Source organism: Puntigrus tetrazona, chromosome 16, assembly GCF_018831695.1.
Source record: "Puntigrus tetrazona isolate hp1 chromosome 16, ASM1883169v1, whole genome shotgun sequence".
Lineage (NCBI taxonomy): Eukaryota > Metazoa > Chordata > Actinopteri > Cypriniformes > Cyprinidae > Puntigrus > Puntigrus tetrazona.
The window spans coordinates 28,106,238-28,128,678 of NC_056714.1; the positions used below are offsets into that span (position 1 = coordinate 28,106,238).

The 22,441-nt window shown below is 34.9% G+C and overlaps 1 protein-coding gene across 1 annotated transcript in view; it reads right to left on the bottom strand.

The window, feature by feature from the left end:
• Nucleotides 1-21,134, bottom strand: part of LOC122360891 (thrombospondin type-1 domain-containing protein 7A-like) — a 36,487-nt gene extending 15,353 nt beyond the window's left edge. The window contains 8 exon segments of the mRNA XM_043261721.1: nucleotides 135-313; nucleotides 7,140-7,412; nucleotides 8,619-8,813; nucleotides 11,168-11,271; nucleotides 11,685-11,820; nucleotides 12,993-13,108; nucleotides 19,425-19,656; nucleotides 20,930-21,134. Of these exon segments, the coding sequence (XP_043117656.1) occupies nucleotides 135-313; nucleotides 7,140-7,412; nucleotides 8,619-8,813; nucleotides 11,168-11,271; nucleotides 11,685-11,820; nucleotides 12,993-13,108; nucleotides 19,425-19,656; nucleotides 20,930-21,134 (1,440 nt within the window).
• Nucleotides 21,135-22,441: the final 1,307 nt, after the last annotated feature.

Consider the following 22,441-nt stretch of genomic DNA (forward strand, 5'->3'; position numbering starts at 1 on the left):
AGATTTAATCGAATTTAATACCTTTGAAACTTTGATTTTATTACGCCAACCCCTGAACCTCCATCTGTATAAAGCAATGGCATTTAACATCGTTTAAATTCGTTCATTTACGCATACGGAAGGGCGGTGTTTACCTGGTTAAGGTGGTCCAGTTTCGGGCAGGGTCTTCCTCCATTGTAAGGCTTTTCTCTGAGCCATTTCGAACGAACTTTGACCCCGCTGCCACAGGATTTACTGCAGCGCGACCAGTTGGACCATTCACTGAGTTTACAATCAGACGGGCAGGGAACGATGCAGGCCTCCTCGATGTACCCTAAAAAAACATGGGGTTTTTATTAGCTTTAAACCACATAAACACCAAACACAAAAAATAAATGCTTTTTTATCAACATCACATTACCCGTTTACATTGTTACTCAAGCAAATGTATTAAAAATGGCTGATATTAAGCTTTTGGGCTTTAAAGATTTTTTTTTTTTTACCAAAATCGGTGACGTAGCTACTTGCTAACATCCTTAAAGCAAAAACCAGAGACCTTTCTGGACAAAACAGGTTAACCAGAGCGCTCAAAACGTTTTTTCGCAACACTCAAACCCAGCTAACCCAGATTCCTAGCAGCTTTGAACAAGTCACGAGCGAGTCAAACTAATATCTTGGACCAGCTAATGGCTATAAATAACTATCGCGCAAAACAAATTACCATCAAATGTAGCTGGATTTTCCTGTAGGGTAATGATAAATTTAACAGACGTACTGATTAAACATGCCGCTTTGAAGAGGTTTAAATCTTGATTAAAAATGAAAAGCAAGCGTGTACCTAGCGGAGAACATTACGAGGCGCGCGAGAAGTGGAGAAGCGATCGGTATAAATAGGCATGTTTGTGTGGAGAGTTGGCTGCGGGGTCAGAGAACGCGATATGCTTTAGCAGCTAATGCTGAATTTTATTACCGCTGTTTGCTCAAGCCATGTGTACTTCCCACTCATTTGGCTCAAGAGGATCTGCCTTTTCCGAGCACACACTGCAGGCCCAATAAACGCGCGCGCGTTATGCCGTCTCCGAGCACCGTATCCTTCGCAGCAGCCTTTCAAGAGCGGCCAACGCTTGGCTCAAATGAAAGAAATCGCTGCTTCCAAAAAATACCGTGGTAAATAATGCATTATGAGACGGCTGGTTCTGGAAGCCGATTGGTCAGTTCGGCGTTCCAGTCATTCACAAGCATTAAAACAGCCACGATGTCAAGCATATGTTCACAATATCGCTCCGCGGAGATTATTAACCTCAAGCTCAATCTATAAGAACAGGGTTTTCGATGAACACATGCGCTTAAATATCATCGCAACGAACATTTGTGTCCTTAATATTTTAATGATCCACTAACCACAGTGCATTACAGTAATACGGTCACACGTGAGATGATATATACACGTATAGATGGAGACAAATATGTTGTAATATATCTTGCTCCTTGGGTGTTGATTGCTATACAAAGCTCGTTTCGATACAAAAATAAGAGAAACACTCGGACAAGTGTTTTTAACCTTGTTTTTGTTTCCTAAAAACAACCAGCTGGCCAGATTTATTCGTTTTATTCCTAGCCAAAACCAATTATTAAAAGCACTCGGAGCTTGCTGAGTGTTCATTTTGGAGCGCGCACGCAACCGTGTGAAACTACAGCGCAACCGGTATCATGCAATAGAACAATTTAATGAGCACGCTCCGTGTTATTTAATCAATTGATTTCACGTAGCAAAAGAAAATGTGCATCCTGAAATCAAAAGAAAAACTATTTAATTAAGTTATATACAGAAAAGGACCTCTGAGATTTTTTGCATATTTGCTTGACAATTTGTGTTGTGCAATTTTTCTAAATTATCATTATGAAAGCTGCATTGATGTACGGTTTTCACTGACGTATGGTTTGTCGGATTGGACGATATCTGGCTGAGATACAGCTATTTGAAAATCTGAGATCCGAGGGTGCAGAAAAACAAACAAAAACAATCAAAATATTGAGAAATTCACCTTTAAAGCTGTCCAAATAAAGTTAAGCTGTAATATATTTATCAAGAACATGATCTTTACTTAACTATCCGTTAATCGATTTTTGGCCTAAAAGAAAAATCTATAATTTAGTCCTGCACAATATATTTTTGGCTATTGCTACAAATATACCCGTGCTACTTTTGACTGCTCATGTGTTTCAGGGTCACTTTATGAACATTATATAAATTAATAAATTAAAATTATATATTTAAAACATTCATATAAAAGATATTTAAATATAAATAAATAAATGATAATAAATGTAAAGAATATATATATATATATATATATATATATATATATATATGTGTGTGTGTGTGTGTGTGTGTGTGTGTGTGTGTGTGTGTTTTTTGTTTTTTTGTTTTTGACATTGTCAAGAATATCTAAAAATAAAAGTAAACTCTATTTGTTTGAATATAATTAAAACAATTTATAAAAATATAGAATTAATACAATCTAATAAATGTTGAAATGTTATAAAATAAATGTTAACCTGTTGAAATGAATAAAACCTATTAAAATTAGTATTAAATTAGCAAAATTATTATAATTCGTATTAATTCAGAACATGTATTTTTAAAATTATGCATCAAATTTACCCATGTTAAATTAAATAATGCTGCTATGCAAAACATTTCAGAACTTAAAAGGGCCTAAAAATAGGCATCAGTTTCTTACATATACCATAACTACTCTTTTCTTTCTTTGAAAGAATAACCCAGACATATTCTAGTCCTAATTTAGCTGAAAACTGTTAAGAACAACGCCAGCTCGACCTGACACTGAAAACTCGCCACGTCCTGCGCAACTAACACACAATTCCGACACGAGCTGTAAAACACGCTCCTAGGAAAATCGAAACAATTAATCAGTGGGTTTCACAGCATCGTGCTCGTCCGCTCCGAAAGATTGACCAGGATCTGACATGGCCGTGACGGGCCGGAGGAGAGAGATACTACCGCAGAGACCCAAAATACCCCGCACAGTCACAATGCATCTGTATAAAGCTGCTCTCCCGTCCCCTTTGCCCCTAAGTGTTAAGACATGTCAGGCCCGTTCCACAGCCAACACAGAGTAAAACAAGCCCTACTGGCCATGCGCTGACCCCCAGACAACGCTCTCGGGCCCCTACGCTCAGTTCAGTGGCGGCCTTGCCTTCACCAAACACGGCGGATCCCGTGTTACTCTTTTGTGCCTGCAGTGACCTCATTCCTTCAACTCATCCGCATCCTGTCTGAGCGCCGACCCCTGAAACGGCAACAACCACAGATGCACACTAAAGAGTGAGTCATCGAAGAAAAAGCAAGTTAGTCGCACGGTTTCTTACCCTGAAAGCTTCAGGCCAAAGACGCTCGGAACAATCGTGTTAAAAACATATTAAAAAAAAAATCAGGAAGTTAAGGATTGGTACGTTTTTTTATGATTTAAAAAACAAAAATTGCTTAAATATTGTGAAATAGTATTATTGTTTAAAATAAGTGCTTTCTATTTAGATTTGTATTAAAATATAATTTATTCCTGTGGTGCAAAGCTGAATTTTCAGCATCATTACTCCAGTCTTCAGTGATTATAAGCTCAAGAAACATTCATTGTTATTATTATCAATGCTGAAAACAGTAGTGCTGCTTTATATTTTTATAGATACCATGATAAAATATTTTTCTTAATGAAAATATTAAGAACACACACATATGTAGTGTAAAGTAATTTCATTTCTCATTATTCATTTTCATCATTTCATTATTTATGAAGTATTTCATAACGTACATCGCTATTTTATCAACGTTCAATAATCTATACCTCGGATTACATGGTTTTATTTACATAAAGCCAATTTTACACATATTGCAAACGTATATTCCTAAAAACAGTGAATAAACGCACATTAAAGCTATGAAATGATGCATATACCCTAAACAGTAAAAGGGACACTCCCGCTAACTGCCGTACATGTGTTGCCATTAGATTAAATGTCAGAAAAACAAGCTCCGAAATAAACAAGCGTTTAGGTTTAGCCTTTTTTTTTTTGGAGAAGAGGAGTAAGAGTATTTAATGATTCACTTACTAGCCTGAGGCGGCGTGTAAGACAGAGATTTCTGTTAAAAAGAACTGTAGAGATTAACCCGGCGAGAAAAAAAGAAAGAGAGACAGAGAGAGAACGGCTCCGTCCCGAAACCTAGCATGCTGCCTTCTAAGACGGCATCTCACCCAGATGATAAAACGTCACAAGTGACTGATTGGGGGCGTTCTGCATGACGCGTTTGCTCTAATAAGCATAAAAACACACGGAAGTAAAGCATTTGAATTTTTCATAGCCTTTATCAATATCTGTGCTGTGTTTTTGGTGAATTATATTTAGAATCAACACATCAAAGCTGTTGTCTTTTCTGCGGAAGATGCATGCATAGCTGCCTTAAAATGCGGCCTGCGTAGGGAGCACACTGGAACACAGCTTTTGACAGAGAGAGAGTAACGAGCCCGATGATGACATCACCACGCTGAAGATGTGTGTGTGTGTGTGTGTGTGTGTCCGGGAGGGCATTCGGGACGCCGGGGGACCCTGGTACAGCTCAGATTACAAGCCAGATTTCTGATGTTTCCCCCGAAAATTATTTGACTTGAATCAATTGCGGAGTCAAACGCTCAAGATTTGAAACTCCTGGGAAATAAAGCGGAGGAAGCAACTGAATAATGCAACATTCGAGCCAAGATTATTTTAAGCCTAATCGCATTTCTCATAAAAACTCTCACTTGTTACTGCTAATCAGTCAGGATAACATCAAATCATCATTATTATTTGTATTCATTATTGATGTCTGCCTAGTGGAGCGTTACTATTAATATACGGCTGCCCACAGAATCATATACCTCATCTAGTAAAGACGTTCTGTCTTAAAAATAAACCAGTACTCATGTTGGGGTCAGATTATCATTTTTATGATTCATATTAGACTAGAAGTTACTAGTTAACTGGCAAGTGACACATTTAAAATAGAATAATATTGCTATATTTAATAACGTGTATTCTCTATATTGTATATAATATATTTTATAATAAATGTGTGTGTACTGTGAATATTTAATATGTATATATAAATACAAAAACTATATATGTATGTATATATATATATATATATATATATATATATATATATATGTGTATATGTATATATGTGCATATGTGTTTTTGTATATGTATACATATATGTATACATACATATATATATATATATTTAAATCAAATCTCTTTATAATAAAAAATAAAAATAAAATATGAAAAATAAAAGTATAAATAAAAAAATCTATAAATTGTGTGTATGTATGCATGTATATATATATATATATATATATATATATATATATATATATATATATATTTTAAATCAAATCTTCATATTAAAATTACAAACACTACATATATAAAGATATCTACCATATAAATATAAAGAATGAATATATAAAGAAACTTTTAATACCCATTGTAAATCTAAGAACATTATAAGTACTTTATAAGTATAAAAATACATATATAAACAATATTTATAATACAACACCAATTTCTACCCCTGATTTCATGAAAATCATTTGTACATTCAAAGCACTTTTTGACATGTATTGGGCCTGAATAAGAAGCCGTTCTCGCCTGTCAAGCCCGCGTGGGCCGCGCTGTAAAATCAAGAGTATCTGTCAGCGGTTAATGTCAGCTCTGATTAGACCGGTCCCGGTACAGCTTGCGGTCTGTAATGAGGGCCGGAGATTTATACCTGCAGATCAGCAGGGTGCAACAGACACTCAGGCAGAGGACAAAGTCAAGCGAGCAGCGCCTGGCACTCGTACCAGTCTGCTCGTCATCCAAATAACAAGATTAAGTGAGCAATGCACCAAAAGATTCACGAACAGAGAGAGATCAGCTAAAGACAGAGGAGAGAAGAGCAAAGGTTACGAGAGAGAGGCAAATTAATAGGGATGAAACAACACATGATCAACTGAAGACGTGATCTACCTGTCCTTAAATGTCACGCTTTATAGCCAGACTAAAGCTGCAATTTGGACTTGACATTGCACTCAGCAAACTTAGACACGAACGCTTGATTTTTTTCATACTTTTTTTTGCAACCATAATTTTTTTAGAATTACAGTTTGATTTACAAAATCTTCAAAAAGCAGCTTACATAAAGATGTAAAGAACATATAAATTTCTATTTAAAAATGAAACAATACAATGATTTTAAGCGTTAAGTAAAATAAAAAGCTAAAAATGTAAATACATTTAAATAAAATAATAATTTTACATTTTAAATGCTTCAAGCGCTTATATTATCAGCTTAAATAAACTAAAATAAATAAATACTATATTAAGACTAGTATTAATTTGTATATTATTACTATATTACTAGTATATTAATACTAGTAAATGAATGAAATAAAATAAAACAATAAAAATATTATTAAGCTCCAGTTTTACATACTTGATAATAATAATAATACATACAAATAATAATCATAAGGATTAAATACATAAACACACAAACCTTAATATAGAGCTTCATGATTATATTATTTAAAAGCCCACTATTTAAGTGCTGTAAGCATTACAACTGGTGCTTGCAGTACTTATATTATCAAAAACATGGTTGAATAACATAATCATAAATGCTGTATTAGGAATTGGAAAATTATTTTATTTTAAAAAAAAAAAAAAAAAAAAAAATATATATATATATATATATATATATATATATATATATATATATATATATATATATATATATATATTTGTCATTTTAATGAAAATTAAACATGAAGTATTTTTTTTGTACGCTGAAATGTTATTGTTACATTTTAATAAGCAATATTTACAATGTATATTTTCCAAGATTTAAAAAAATATTTTTAATCTTTTTAATCTTTTAAAAATCCACTTGGCTTAAAAATAATCTTTGCTTAGTATCGCCTGCAAGGCCAACGCATCTAAACCGTCAAATCTCCACAGAAGGGGAATTTAACCCACGGCTTGGCTTGGCTTATTTCTATGAACTAGTTCAGTGCAGTTCAGGAAGGTTACTCAGCTCTGTCTAAGGCTGAAGATCGTACCGTGGCTGTTACAGCGTGCCGTCTCCACGAGTCTGTTGTCCTGGTCGTAGCACACCATGGCCTGATAGCGGTAGCCCTGCCCGCACTCCTTCACGTCTCTCACGTCTCCCAACACCTTCAGGCCTGCGGCGTTCTCCACGCGGCCCTCGGGCAGGATGCAGTCAGACCAGTTCCCCACCGGCTGGGCGTTGTATTTGTCACATGGGCAGTACTGGGTCTCGCTCAGCGGGTACATCTGGCTGTTCTTGCACTTGTCCTTCTTCTTGCTTTTTCCTGTAATCAGAGGAAGTAAGTGTTGATTACGGCACTAATTACGCTGGCTAATGAATGAGTTCTGCTAATGCTGAGGTCACCTCTAAACTGTCTGCCTCAGATCCACAATGTCTCGCAGCTGCACGACTGGCTAGACTAATACTCGCAAAAATATTAATTATAGTACCATGATTTTTGAACATGACATGAGGCAATAACAGGCTGGGTTATATATCAAATTTTATGATATGTTTGTGAGGTTTTAGTTGGCAATATATATATATATATATATATATATATATATATATATATATATTATGTTGTTATATAGATGTATATAAATAAATGTTACTGAATATGAAAATTATAATATATACTAAAGTTCAAGTCTTAACAGTCTTAAAATTAATACTTTTATTTAGCAAGGACACTTTCAATTGATTGAAAGTGACAGCAAGATATTTAAAATGTTACAAATTATTTTCATTTCAAATAAATGCTGTTCCTTAATACTACTTAAAATAAAAAAACAAAAAAATAAGCGTTTGCAATCTCTGGAATTCATTAAATGTTAAAATATTTAAATTGTAAATAATATTTCACGCTAATACTGGTTATACTGTATTTTTGATAAAATTATTTCAATAATTTTTCTAATATTCTGAACCAATTTTTTTAGATATTTTATTTGCACACATATTTTGTATACACTTTATATTTTTAAGTTTGATATTTAATTTATATATGTCTATATATTTTGTGTTCATTTATTTTTCCCGTTTTATCTATTTTAGTCAGGTTGAACTACATTAAAATGAGAAATGTTCAAATAATTTAAATTAAATAATTTCTTTTAATTAAATTATTAAATTAAATTATTTTAATGTTACTTTTAGTTTCAGTTGTCTTTAAGATATTTATTTTATTCTTTTACTTTAATTCGACATTTTAAACAACTGTATGAATATCAAGCTATTTTCAATATTGTACAAAAATAAAAATAAAAAACATGTATTTCCCAAGCCAATAAATACATTTAAATATTTTATGGCCTATGATAATGATAATGTGAAGTATATCAAAGTATGTATAACGGAATGAATCCATTTGCTTCCAATAATGCTAATAAGTCATTCATCATTTAGTGGAAATACCTCCATTTTGGGATGGAAGCAGCAACCTTCTGAGTTGGAAGCACAGTGTTAATGATGCATATGTCCTAATTACCCACGAGAGCTCTCCTCCTCGTACGGACCCCTACGCAGTCCGAGGTGCAGGGAGAGAACTTGGACCAGCTGGTGAGCTGGCAGTCATCTCGACACGGTAGCTGGCAGGGCTGGCTCATCACCGGCATGCTGCTGGCAAACTTCAGACACCGAACCACATCAGCCACTGTACCATCCAGCTGCCTACACGAGATAGCTGCAGATCACACACACAAACACAGCCCTCAGACTCCTGCTGATTACACACAGCACCGGCGCAGGTGAACAGAAGCTTGATGCTTATTTATAGAAATGACAAGCGAGAGAGAAAGAGAAAGAGACAGAGAGAGAGAGAGACAGTCATGCTGTTCACTTTGATCAGAAACCAGTTTAAATTATGCATTACATTTCTCTAGTTATATAATCCAATGATTTTTTTCACCATCTGTTCTGGATTATTATTATCATTATTGAAAAAAAACATATTATAAAAATACTTGAGGAATGTCTGTGTAACTATCCATTAAGATTAAGACAATATATAGCCAGATACTCTATTCACTGTAGAATTATAAAATAAATGTTATATATAATAAACTAATCCATATATATATATATATATATATATATATATATATATATATATATATATAAATATAGCTTATTATATATATTATATATAACATTTATTTTTATAATTCTACAGTTAATTTATAATTTTTAAGTTTTTGAATCAGCCTTTTCAAAACCATTTTAATTCATATATATATATATATATATATATATATATATATATATATATATATATATATATATATATATATATATATATGAATTAAAATGGTTTTGAAAGGCTGATTCAAAACTTTTATACATGTTATTTAATACCTTTTATGCAATAACATTAATATTAACTAAGTTTATTCATTTAAATTTCCATGTTTCCAAAGGAAAGTACATTAAAATTACTGATCAAAAAGAAAAAAAGACAATTCAGAGAGCTGATAACTTTTTTTTTATACTATTATTGCTAACATTTTAATGCTGCATACACTGATATTATTAGTTTTAAAGAAAAAGCATTTTTTTTTATTTAAATGATTAATTGTATGTAAATAATGTATTGATTAAATACTATATAAGGACTGGCTCATACAAAACAAAACAATTAGATTGCTATTAACCTGGTCACCATAAACCAGTTCAATCTTAATTGTTAAACTGCTCAATATCTCTCTAATGTCTTCAAAATGATTGTTTCAGAAAGCTTCTACTACATCTGTAAAGACAGGCCTGTCAAGCTGCTGTCATTCAGATGAGGCTGTGTAATCTATTAAGGCACGCAGTCACGTCGGTGGTGACGTGAAGACGAGTAAACAGGAACCATTAGGTCAAACTTCAGGCCACTACAGAGTTCAATAGTGTGATGACGGCAAGACAATGACGTTCTTCCGCACCGTCAAGAGCAATCAGATCAAGAGATTGAAGGATTGCTTCTGCTCCTGACACGCACTGAAGGGCAAATGTGAAGTCTAACGTGACGGAAGCCCCCGTCAGACCAATATCTGTATGAGGATAATGCATAATAAAGTCTTCCGCTGCCTCACCAATGACAGGGATGTGTGAAAGAACTGGACAAATAAAGAAAAGAGCATCTAGAACAGTCATGAAAACTCTTTGCCAACTTCAGCTTGAAAACTGAAAACAGTAATAGGTTTTTGAAAGCGACAGGAATAAAGCAGAACGCGAAGGAGAGAAAGCGATCCACAGATTCGAGTGGAGTTGAGAAACAAGCACACTTCCACAATGTGCCAAAAGTGCTCTATTTTTAGAGTGCTTTTGTTTTGTTTTGATAAACTTAAGATCATTTAAGAGCGCTCAACTGTGCTGTTTTGAGACACCATGAATATGAAGTAAAGTGCGCTTTTAACATACTACCACTGTATTTAAAAATGTATTTAATTTAATTAACTATTTAATTAACTATCTTTGTGAAGGTGCATTTAATCACCACTTGTAGCACACTTGAACCCATCTTTCATACACTAGTACACTAGTAAGTGTACTAGTGTATGAAAGATGGGTTCAAGTGTGCTACAAGTGGTGCCTAAATACACTTTCACAAAGATAGTACAGTCAGCGTATGTAAAAGTGCATTTGAGTTCATATTCACGGTGTCTCAAAACAGCACAGCTGAGTGCTTAAATGATCTTAAGTTCATCAAAACGGAAGGTTTTTAGTATATATTTAGTAAAAAAACAAAATGAGTGCACTTTATGTACACTATGGAAGTGCGCTTGTTTTTCACCTAGATCGGGTGTTATACCAAATGTATGGATTTCCGGACACAGTGTCTAAATACTGTTTCTAAATACTCTTTAGCTGTGAAATCTCATGCAGTATCGCTAAGAATAAATTGTGCACGCTCTGCCCGAGTTGCTTTAGCATCATTATGCAAATATGCACACATATTCTGCGTAGAATTTTGCCCGCTGTAATCCCTGAGTGCAGGCGGTTGGTGAATAAGACTGGGAATACTGCGCGTTTAGCGATTGCGAGTGTGTAACACACCTCTGGTTTGGACTCCAGCTCCACAGTTCTCCTGAGCTCCTTTAGTGTCCCTGCGGATGCTCCAAGGGACCAGCTGACATTTACGCCACTTGTGCGTTTTCCACCTGCAATTTCAAAGGTATGCCATTCTAATTATTGGTAGAGGTTGATCAGTTAGTGCGCTGGAAATCCTAATTAGCTGCCTTAACTTGAAAAACTATCAGTCTTGGAAAATGAACTCATTTGAATTAAGCTGCCCACAATCTGATAACTCTTTTTTTCTTTTTTTACCTAACATCCTTTCTTTTCATCAGGATTAACCATTTCGCTACAGAGAAGTAAAAAAGCAAGCTTGAGCAAGCTGGAGCAAATGATGACAGAATCTTCATTCTGGGGTGAACCATTTCTGTAAGTGAGCATATCTTTATTTACTCAGAAAGGTAAGTTTTGGCAAAAATCTATGCTGTACGTCAATAAATGATAATCCAGCAAAGAATAGCTGATATAGCAGAGTCTGTGCTCATGCGTGAAGATGTACCTGTAACCCGGACAGACAGATGGAGTCGCACAGTCTTTCTCTTCATAAAGGACTTCTGGACACTCCTGACCTCCATTAGCTGGCATCTGGATGATCACTCGATAGCGATACTGTTTATTCTTCTGCCCATTTACACCTGCCGTTTTAAACACTAACTTAATGTCGTGATATATACAAGACAGATTCATTAGACATAAGGTATGATGGACAGACAGATGGTGTAGATGTACAGAACAAGATGATAGAAAGAATGACCAAATGACAGATTAAAAAATAGAATGGATAATAAATGGATAAAATATAAGGAATAATGGGTAGATAAATATAACAGTACATGTAACAAATTAAGAAATTATACACAGCAAAACAGATAACCACATACATAGATAGATAGATAGATAGATAGATAGATAGATAGATAGATAGATAGAATGAATGAATGAATGAATGATAGAATAGATAGACAATGGATGAATACATGGTAAATGGAGACATACAGAAATGAAGAATGAATTAGATATAGTAGATAGATAACAATGTAGAGAACAAACAACAAAACAAACAAATTGTATTTATAACTATCAAACGATAGATAGATACACTGTAAAAAAAAAACCCAAAAAAAACCCTTAAAACTCCAGATTTTATGGCAACCAGCTTCAGCTGATTTCTGAGTTGTCTCAACTTATTTTTGTAGAAGTTTTCTCACCTTGTTATACAAACTTAAAACAAGAAGTTGAGAAAACTCAAAAATCTGCTGGTTGCCTTAAAAGTTTGCTCAACTTTTTTTTACATTGTAGATAACAGATGATATATAGATAAATATAAGGAACAATGGGTAAGATAGACAAAACGACAAAAATATGATGAATGGATGGATGGATGGATGGATGGGTGGATGAATGGATGGATGGATGGGTGGATGGGTGGATGGATGGATGGATGGATGGATGGGTGGATGGATGGATGGATGGATGGGTGGATGGGTGGATGGATGGATGGATGGATGGATGGATGGATGGATGGATGGGTGGATGGATGGGTGGATGGGTGGATGGATGGATGGATGGATGGATGGGTGGATGGATGGATGGATGGATGGGTGGATGGGTGGATGGATGGATGGGTGGATGGATGGATGGATGGGTGGATGGGTGGATGGATGGGTGGATGGGTGGATGGGTGGATGGATGGATGGATGGATGGGTGGATGGATGGATGAATGGATGGGTGGAACAACAGATACAAGATACATATAAGGTTAAAACAATAGCTACGTTGATATACGGATGGACAGATGTGGTGTACCTGCTTCACAGGAAGTGGGGCACTCTGTCCATTCACTGAAGGATGTGACTATACAGTCTCTCTTGCAGGGCAGCAGACAGGGTCTCACTGACTCCGGCCGGGGGGCTTCAGGACATCTGAAACATCACAGACACCGAGAGATCAGCAGGACGCTCAACGCAACGTGTGTTTTGATCACCGGAAGCAAAGACCCAATCAGCCAAACGAGATTCGTTATCAGACTTAACTACTGCAGGTCAACTGATCACACATCAGCTCAGACACCGGGCCAGAAAAGATCTTAAAACGGATGTTTTAGAGAAATACTGTCTATCTTTATCACAGCATTTTCTGCTCTTCCTCTCTGACCCTTCAAAAGAAACCGGCCATTACTGCTGTGCTTGGGCCTCATGAGATCTTTGGGAAACACTATAGCACACACAGTTCTTCCAATATGCTTTTTTAACTGCTCCATCCTTCAATAACATGTTAAGCATTACATTCACTGCATTAAATAATCAGCACTGAAATGCACACCGCATCTCAGAAAACTAGAGTCATTTTTGTGAGTCATTTCAAATTTTCCACTTCAACGTGTTAAATCAACTCAAGATTTAGTCTCCGCATGACATTTATTTTTGCATTAAGATTTAAGACTTTTTGAAGACCAAGTAAATAAACTGCAAAGAATAAAAGGTAAATGTCTTTTTTCAGTAACATGATAGTTTTGTTTCTAGCATAAGGTTTTAGAAATAGAATAAATAGACACAGAAATACATAAAGAAAAAAAATATATATGTATATGTATATTTTTTTCCTTCTTATCACACTGAAAAAAATACTTACTTTCTATTTCACTATATTTGTGTTGTTTTCCACTGCAAATATGTTAAGACTCCAATTTAAAATTAGTTATGAATAATTGGTTAGTTATGAAATCTGGTTATGGGAAATTAATCAAAATGGAGTTTACTATTAACACAATAACAAATATCTGCTTAGTAAAAAAAACGTATTGGGCTGGTTTTGAACGACAAAGTTTTGTTTGGCAATATATGTATTTTTCAATTGCTCTAAATGTTGGGGCCTTAATTTGTGAATGTTAAGATACAAGAATATTTCCAACAAAAACAAGCCGCCTTAAGACCTTTTTAAAACCTACAGAACCCCTGAAAATGATTTAGTTAAAATATATGCATAAAAAAAAGTGAAAGAACCTTATTAAAACCTTATTAAAGCAATAAAAAAAAAAAATCACTTCATGTCATCTCAAAGTACATGATATCATCAAAAAAATGGAAAATATAAGGATGCATTTTTTTATAGCTCTCCTAGTTTCAGCTTTATTGGTTTGAGTTTTATTGCCCAATGGATTACATCAGAATCCTTGCAAAGCAAAGCTCAGCAGCATCTGTATCACAACAGTGCTTCTTTTTTTCCAATCGTATTTTCCCTGCTCCGCGGCTGCATTATGTCCCATCCAGACGAGGCAGATAAGGCCTCACATCCTGTTACAGTAGTCAGTCACTGGGTAATACTCTTCTTTTATCACTGTTACAGCTCCTCAATTTAAGATCAGGGGTTAGCTTTAATCTGCTCCTGTATTTTAAGCACCGCTCCGGCTCGGTCGAATTCCCTGGGATAAAGATAAACAGGGATGCAGCAGTCCAGCAGAGGGACACTGGGTAATCTGATCTCTGATCAAATCCTCTGGGCTCCGGCGCTCTGGGATGCTAGTCGCCATGTGCTCCATGTTTCATGAGGATTGCAAATCTGCCACAATATAATAAAGCAACAGATATGTACGGCTGATTCATTCGTAATACCAATAACAGAAGCGGTAAATCCTACCAGAGGAACAAATCCGGTTTGGGTGTGCAGGGCTCTCCTGGAGATCGGGTAAATTTCAAACAGATTTCAAGACGGGCACCGGCTCAACCATTTAATGCCTAGCCTGCTACAACTTGTTAAGAGCGCGACATCACGCAAGGAAACGACTCATTAAAAATTAAAACTGAATTTGTTATTGTTGTGAACTGAAAGGATTAGAGGAATAAGGCTTGGTAATGTTCCAACGGCGCCATTAAAAAAACAGCTCATACATTTAACCATGAGGAAGCACAAATGCATTATTCCCTCGCCCTCTCTAAGTTGTCATTATTTTTCAATTAGGATTAACTGTTATAACTAGCAGCGTGAAGTGAGGGATCGCATTTCCTTCAAGGTTTTACTGAAGTAGCTCATTAGAGTTTCTGGAAATACTATTATAACGCTGTCTGCGCATTGTTAATCACTTCTAATAGGATATTCCTTTAAAGGTACAACTTTTTTTGACCTGATAAGCAAATAAAATAACCAGAACTGTCTTAGAAACCAGTCGTGCGAGTAGCTCCTGTCTAAATGGGAAATTTTTTTTACCACATTAAATCAGCAATGTTATTGGGCAAAGCAGATCTGATTAATGCATATCCAGTGTTTGTATTATTTATATAATCTTATATAACAATTATATATATATATATATTAACATTCAATTTCAATATGTGTGTATCATGCGTATATTTATTATGTATATATAAATACATGCACGATATATATTTTACAAATATTGGCATATATATGTTTATAGTCATATAATTTCTATTATATATAAATATATTTGATATATATAAACATAGCATATATTTCCTAACATATACATGCATATTAATGAATACTTTTATTTTGGATCCGATGAATCACAATTAATTATTTGACAGCGCTAGTTTTTAATTATTTCTTATGTTCGTTAGTTTTATTTGCTTTTTAAATTTAGTTTTCATTTATTTTCGTTTCAGTTTTAGTTCAGTTTAGTTACACGTTCAATTTGAAAGCTGCGTGGGACCAAATTTAATCGAAAACAGAAAAATGCTAAATCTCGCCTTGCTAAAACAGTCCATCTGTCAAACATTTTCTTTTTTAAGCTTAGTTTTATTTCAGTTTTACTAAAATTCCTCACTAAAATTCTGCAAGTCTTTCGTCTAATATTTATATTTCCCCTTATTGCAATGACTGAAAATTAGGTTTAGCGAACAATAAAAATAAATGGAATGCAATTTCATAGAATTGCAACACCTCTGCTGCTGCTAACATATAAAGTCTGTCTTGTGTGAATAATTATTGTTACAGTCGCTCTTCATACTTGGTCTCTGTTGTGACAGAGTGGCAGTCCGCATGCTCTTGACGCCTGTTTCTGCTCTTTGCTCACTATACTGTCTGTATAAGTATCCTGAAAAACAACTAGCTTCTCTAAGCTGTCAGAGCGAGAGATACACCTGAACGGCAGCAGCAGTTGTCAGTTACCGCGAGGCGCATCAAAGGTCCGGGCTCTGAGCTTTAACATCGCTGTCTGTGTGTCTGAGCGTTTTCTCTCAGTCTGACGCTGTGAGTGACACAAAGTGGCTCAGGGCAGGAAAACCTGCGTAAGCTCTGCCTGCTCCGGACCTGGGCAAAAAACATGATTTATGATTTACCAGACGAGATATTCAAAATGAAATGCGGCTCTGAGAGAAGATGTGAATTTTGATTTTGTTTTGGGTCACATTTAATGCCTCCGAAGCCACGTAAACAAAGCAACATTTTTGGGGTGACGACTGCATACAAATGAAGTCGAAATGCATCATTTTAGTTTCGCATACGTGCATTACACCACACGCTATTCCATAGAATAGATGTGATTTTGACTTCAAAATACAGCAACTTTTTTTCAACCACATAACTACAGCACATACTATTATACAGTATCAGTATACTGTTATACAGTATTATAATATCCCACAATTCAAAAATTTGCTAAAATATATCACAGAAGTTGCATGTTTTAAATAAAGAACTGTGATACTTTCACAATTGCAAAAAAAAAAGAACTGTGAGAAAAAAAGTTTAAATGTCATTTTTATCTTGTGGCAACAAAAAGATTTTTTTTTTTAGATATAATCAAATTTGTAAATCTGGAAAGAAAAAATCTGAATTGAGCGATAAACTTTGCATTAAAAAGTCAGAATTTTAAAATGAAATGTAGCGATTACCTTTCAGTTTTTTGGTTTTGTATGGAAGAAAAACTGAATTAAGAGATATTAACACAGAATTATGAATTTTAGGACACCACACTCAGAACAAACGTAACTGCGAGGTGTTAGCACAGAATTCCTAGGAAAGAGTCAGAATTCTAAATTTGAATTCTAATTCTAATTCGCAATTCTAAATTTATATCTCGCAATTCTGAGACGTTTTCGGAAAAAAGTAAAAATTTAACAATGAGAAGCAGCGATTTTACTTTGTGTCAGAAAAAAAGTAGCAAGTAAACCCAGAATTTAAAAATAGGAAATTGCAATTAAAACTATTTATGAGGGGGTCAGAATTCTATGGGCATATCTTGAAAATCTGAGTGTATATTTCACAATTTTGACATCACTGTGAGTCAAAAAAGTCTGAAATGTGAGATACAAACAAAAATAAACTATTAGATAAGCAAAACATTTATTTAATTTTTTTATTCCATCACGGAAAAAAGGTCTTCCATAAATGACAGAAGTAAAACTCAGTATAGATACTTTTTCTGCATCATTCTGAGCACTGAGAAATGACTTGAGCGTTTGAAAAGTATTTATTTTTTCTGACACTTCATCAAATTGCACTTTTTTGCAACCTACGCCCGTCTAGACTAAAACGCAACTTTCTGCTCCTTGAAGTGATAAAAAGCGAGTGGAAAATGCAGTATAATAGCTAAGCCTCTATTTGTCTACGCCAAAAAAAACCCCCACCGCTATTGTTTCCGCAAAGGACTGTCAGGAGGACAACGTCTAAGTGGATCAATGATGTATTTTTAGGGGGTTTGTTTGTGCTAAGCCTCAAGAGGCCCCTCATCTAGTGGTGATTAAATTGCATTAAAGAATCAAACCCTCTTAATTACCGCTATTATCATCAATAGGAAATTAGGCGGTCTGAAAATGACTGCGCTAATTAGCCTGTTTGTGACTCCATGTTTATTGGGCTTTCAGCAGCTCGTTTGCCTGCAGTGGAATGATAGGGTTTGTGAGCACGCAGACATCTGTAGAGCAATTACAATCTGCCACTCAAACACGGGCGATCCATCTTCTCCTCAACAATTCTCCATCACCACTAACCCAGACACTCGAGTTGAGGTAAGAGTCGCTCCACGTGGGATTACATCATGATAACAGATGGTAATATTGCGGCACGAAACGGCAAACTTTGCCGTCAATATGTATTTCAAAAAGTACAAAGCAGAAATTATATCGCGCATAAAGACGAATAAAGACCATTTCAGGGGCTACATTGAGAATTAAGCGCGCCATTATGCTGAAAAACCAATGGGTTCTCGTTACCGCAATGCAGAAAATCAATTACGCTGTACGGTACTGAATGTTATCGTATCGCACTGCCTTCGCTTTAAAATGATTCAATTGAGTAAAGTATTTCAAATGTATCAGATTTAAATAAAAAAGTCAAAAGTCAAAATTTTACACTATATTAGGGCTATGAATATTTAATGAATAACTCAAAACTAAAGAAAGGAGGCATAAAATACGGATTTCTTTTCATTAAAATTTATATAAATATTTATTTGAAATAATAATACGTTTTTATAATAAGTCTGTAAATATATGCATAAAAAGTAATGTAAACGTTGTAAAAATAATGAAACACTGAAGAAAATACTAATTGTTATTGCATATACATACAGACACATTACAGTAATGGAAATTACTGTAAAAAACTACTGTAAAATACTAAAAAAATGTATTTACTTACTACTTATTTTGTTCACTTTTTGGTAACACTTTACACTTTAAGAGTCTTTTGTTAACATTAGTTAATGTATTAGATGACAAACAATCCATCAACAATACATTTATTGCACTATTTATTAATCTTTGTTAATGAAAATACAGTTGTGTTAGTTCACAATGCATTAATTAATGCTAACAAACTTGTGATTTTAATAACGCGTTAGTAAATGCTGAAATTAACATTAAGATTAATACAAGTATCGCTTCATTCTTAGTTCATGTTTACTGATACTGTTAACCAATGTTAACTAATAAATCTTATTGCAAAGTGTTACTACTTTTTTATTTACATCTAATATATATATATATATTTTTTTTATTTCTTATGCACTTTTGAATGCAAAAAAAAGTTCTCAGAACAGCATAAGACATGTTTATCTACTAACAGCTATAACGTGGAACATTAATTAACAACACCACTGTAAAAAAGCAAAGATTATGCAATTGTATTGGAGCTGACAGCAAATTAATAACCTGCAAGATTGCTACTCATTTTACATACAAAATAATCGTCCGTCACATAAGAAGCCATTAACGCACAGTATTCTCCAGGGAAGGGAAAACAAATAAAAATGGCCTTTAAACATGCATGCGGACTTACTTTTTGGGCGGCACCTGTCCGACGTTGACTTTTACGCAGATGACCTTGCGCGTTTGAACACCCATGGTGCAGGTGGACCTGTCCGCGCTGGAGGAGGTGTTGAGGGTGGATGTGGTGGTGTCCTCCACGCACTGTCCCCAGGGCCCCGTCTGCCAGTGATACACGATGCAGGGATGCTCATTACAGTCGCGCACCTCCTGAAGGGCGCTGGTGTTAGGACAGCTGGAACCTCCTGCAGGAGTGTGAAGACATGCATTAGCTCTGACACGTGTCACACCACGCTTCATGTCACAGGATCTCCACACTGGAAGTGTTCAAGATGCACATCCGCTCAGGAGAAGACCTCGGCCGAAAATAATACACAATAACCAGAAATGCACTGCTGCTGTAACATTTGATACATTTCTTGTAGGCAGTGTTCATTTGATTAGCAAAAAACCAAAAACAATATATTATAAATATATAAATATACTACAGGGTAAGTAGAGTTAATACCCTCCAAAACTGTGAAATAATAATTTTAATAATAATTTTACATTTATTATTTTGTATGTGAATTCATTTTTTTTTTATTTTTAGCATCATAATCCTACAGAAATCATATAAAATGCTCAAGAAACATTTAATATTATTATAAATGTTCAATACATCTGTGCTGTATCATATTTTTGGAAACACTTTTTTTTTAAATAATTTTTGTTTACAAAATATATGTATGTTTGCTGTGTATATTTATTATATATAATGTAAACATGTAACATTTTTCAAAATATATAGTGTAGATATATACATAATAAATACACACATAACACACAGATACATTATGCAAACAAGGATTCTCTGTTAAACAAAATTTTTAAAAGAACAGCATTTTTGAATTCTTTTGTCGGTTTGATCAACTGAATGCATCCTTGCTGAAAAAGTGTTTATTTATACAAAATGTGCATTGACTGCCACTGATGTTTTATTTTAAAGAAGTCTCTTCTGCTCAGCAAGAGTGCATTTATTTGATCAAAAATACAGAAAAACAGTAATATTGTGAAATATTATTAAAGTTCAAAATAAAAGATTTCTATTTTAACATACTTCAAAATATAATTTATTCCAGTGATGCAAAGCTGAATTTTCAGCATCATCACTCCAGTCTTCAGCGCTACATGATCCAGAAATCACTCTAATATGCTGATTTATTACCACCGTTGAAAACCCGTTGTGCTTTAACATTTAGTTTGAACTCCGTGACACATTTTTTCAGGATTCTTTTGACGAATAAAAGAACAACTGAAGACTTTATGAATATACTGAAATTAAAATTTGCCATATGCTGAATGCATATGAAAAGGTCCCTGTTATTTTTTTCTTGCTTGCGCTTCTCAGGAGCGAGGCAGGTCGAGTGTTCATTTTCTCAAATCTCAACATAACGCCATCTGCCTCCAGTCGCTAAACTTGTTGTAAATTGATTAAGATGAAACACTCACATAATTGCCGCCTCCCTAATTCCTCACGAGTGGCAGATAGTCGATGCAGCCGGCGGAGAACGGAGCGTGTGTCTAAATAATTGCTGACATTTACAGGTTTGCAGATGACGGAGCAGCCCAGCGGAATGTGAATCAAAGCGCTCTCTTTCTCAGAGGACAGCGAGCGAATAAGTCTGCCAGCTTTAACTTTATAATGCACACTATAGTTATTGGATCTGACCGTCAGATCCATTAAACAGGTGATTATTGTGTTTATATCGGGCCGTTGAGCTGAAGGGTAATAACAGGGCTTTTTTTAAAAACACTTTCTTGCCTTATAATTTAGTTCCCTTCAGTTCAAGGGAGCTTTTGAGACTTTATCACACTTCATATTTTACTAGTTTCTCCTGTTAAAACATTAATCGCGCGCTTAAAAAGATTTGATCGCGCTTTGGCGAGCCTTCAAGTGTAAGGGTTATTATCAGGAAGTTTACGTGAAATTATAACTAAATATGATATAAAAATGACTATACAGAGATAAATAAAATACTACAAAAAAGCAGATGAAAAGCCGCCAATTCAACTTTCAATTCATAAAAAACGGTCTTCCAGAACTCTAAGTGGTTTTGTAATGACGCCTCAAAACGCTGCTGACGGATTTCGTGACTTTCAAGGTACAAAAAAATCGTAAAATTATGTGCACTGATGGCGGAGATGAGCTACACTGTCACTTCGCTTTTCATCAAAGCCAAGTATCTTTGGAAAATGTGTTTGTTTTCTAACACGGTGAAGGCCAATGAATCAAACGAATGAAAAAAACACCCTGAATGAATCAAGGTTTTCTCATAAGTGCTACAGATATAAAAAGAGATGAAGAAAGAGATTTCTGGCATATTTAACCTTTCAAGAAGCAGGAAAAATTCATTTGAGCCAAACTAAGCTTTAAAAGCTACCGTGGACTATATTTTAAAACTACAGTGTGTTCCTTTTTACTGTAAAAAAAAAAACGATTCTAGGACAGAGAAGAAATACGTTAAATGATCGACTCCCATATACAGTGTGGAAACCGTCGGACAACAAATCATAAACCGCCACTTTAGCTCATAAAATATTTATGCGCTTTGCGTAGTCGCAGTAAGTTAAACCGCTCAAGTAAACTCCTAAATCAACGGTATTAAAGTCATAAATATGCAAACAAGCGAGCAAGCCAGGGTTTACAAAAGAACAGTGTGAAACTTCAGCGATCTGCTATCGATAATTATTAAAGCACGAGAAGAGTGTAAAACACTCAGGGTTAAGAACGAACAAAGCAAAGAGCGAAAAGCCTAAATGAGACTTCTCTGCCTGCCTTCCCACAGGAACACATTTGTGTCTGTGAAGCTTAACTGTGCAGCGTACCACCGCCTCCACACAGTCATGACATTGAGCTTTTCAGAAGGTGTTCTGCAATCAAAGAAAGCACGCTTCACCGCTTTTATTTCTGTGGGTGTTTTTAATGAACTGATTTCATAAAATGATCAGGTTTTAAGCCAGAAGCATACAAAAGACGAAGTATACTGG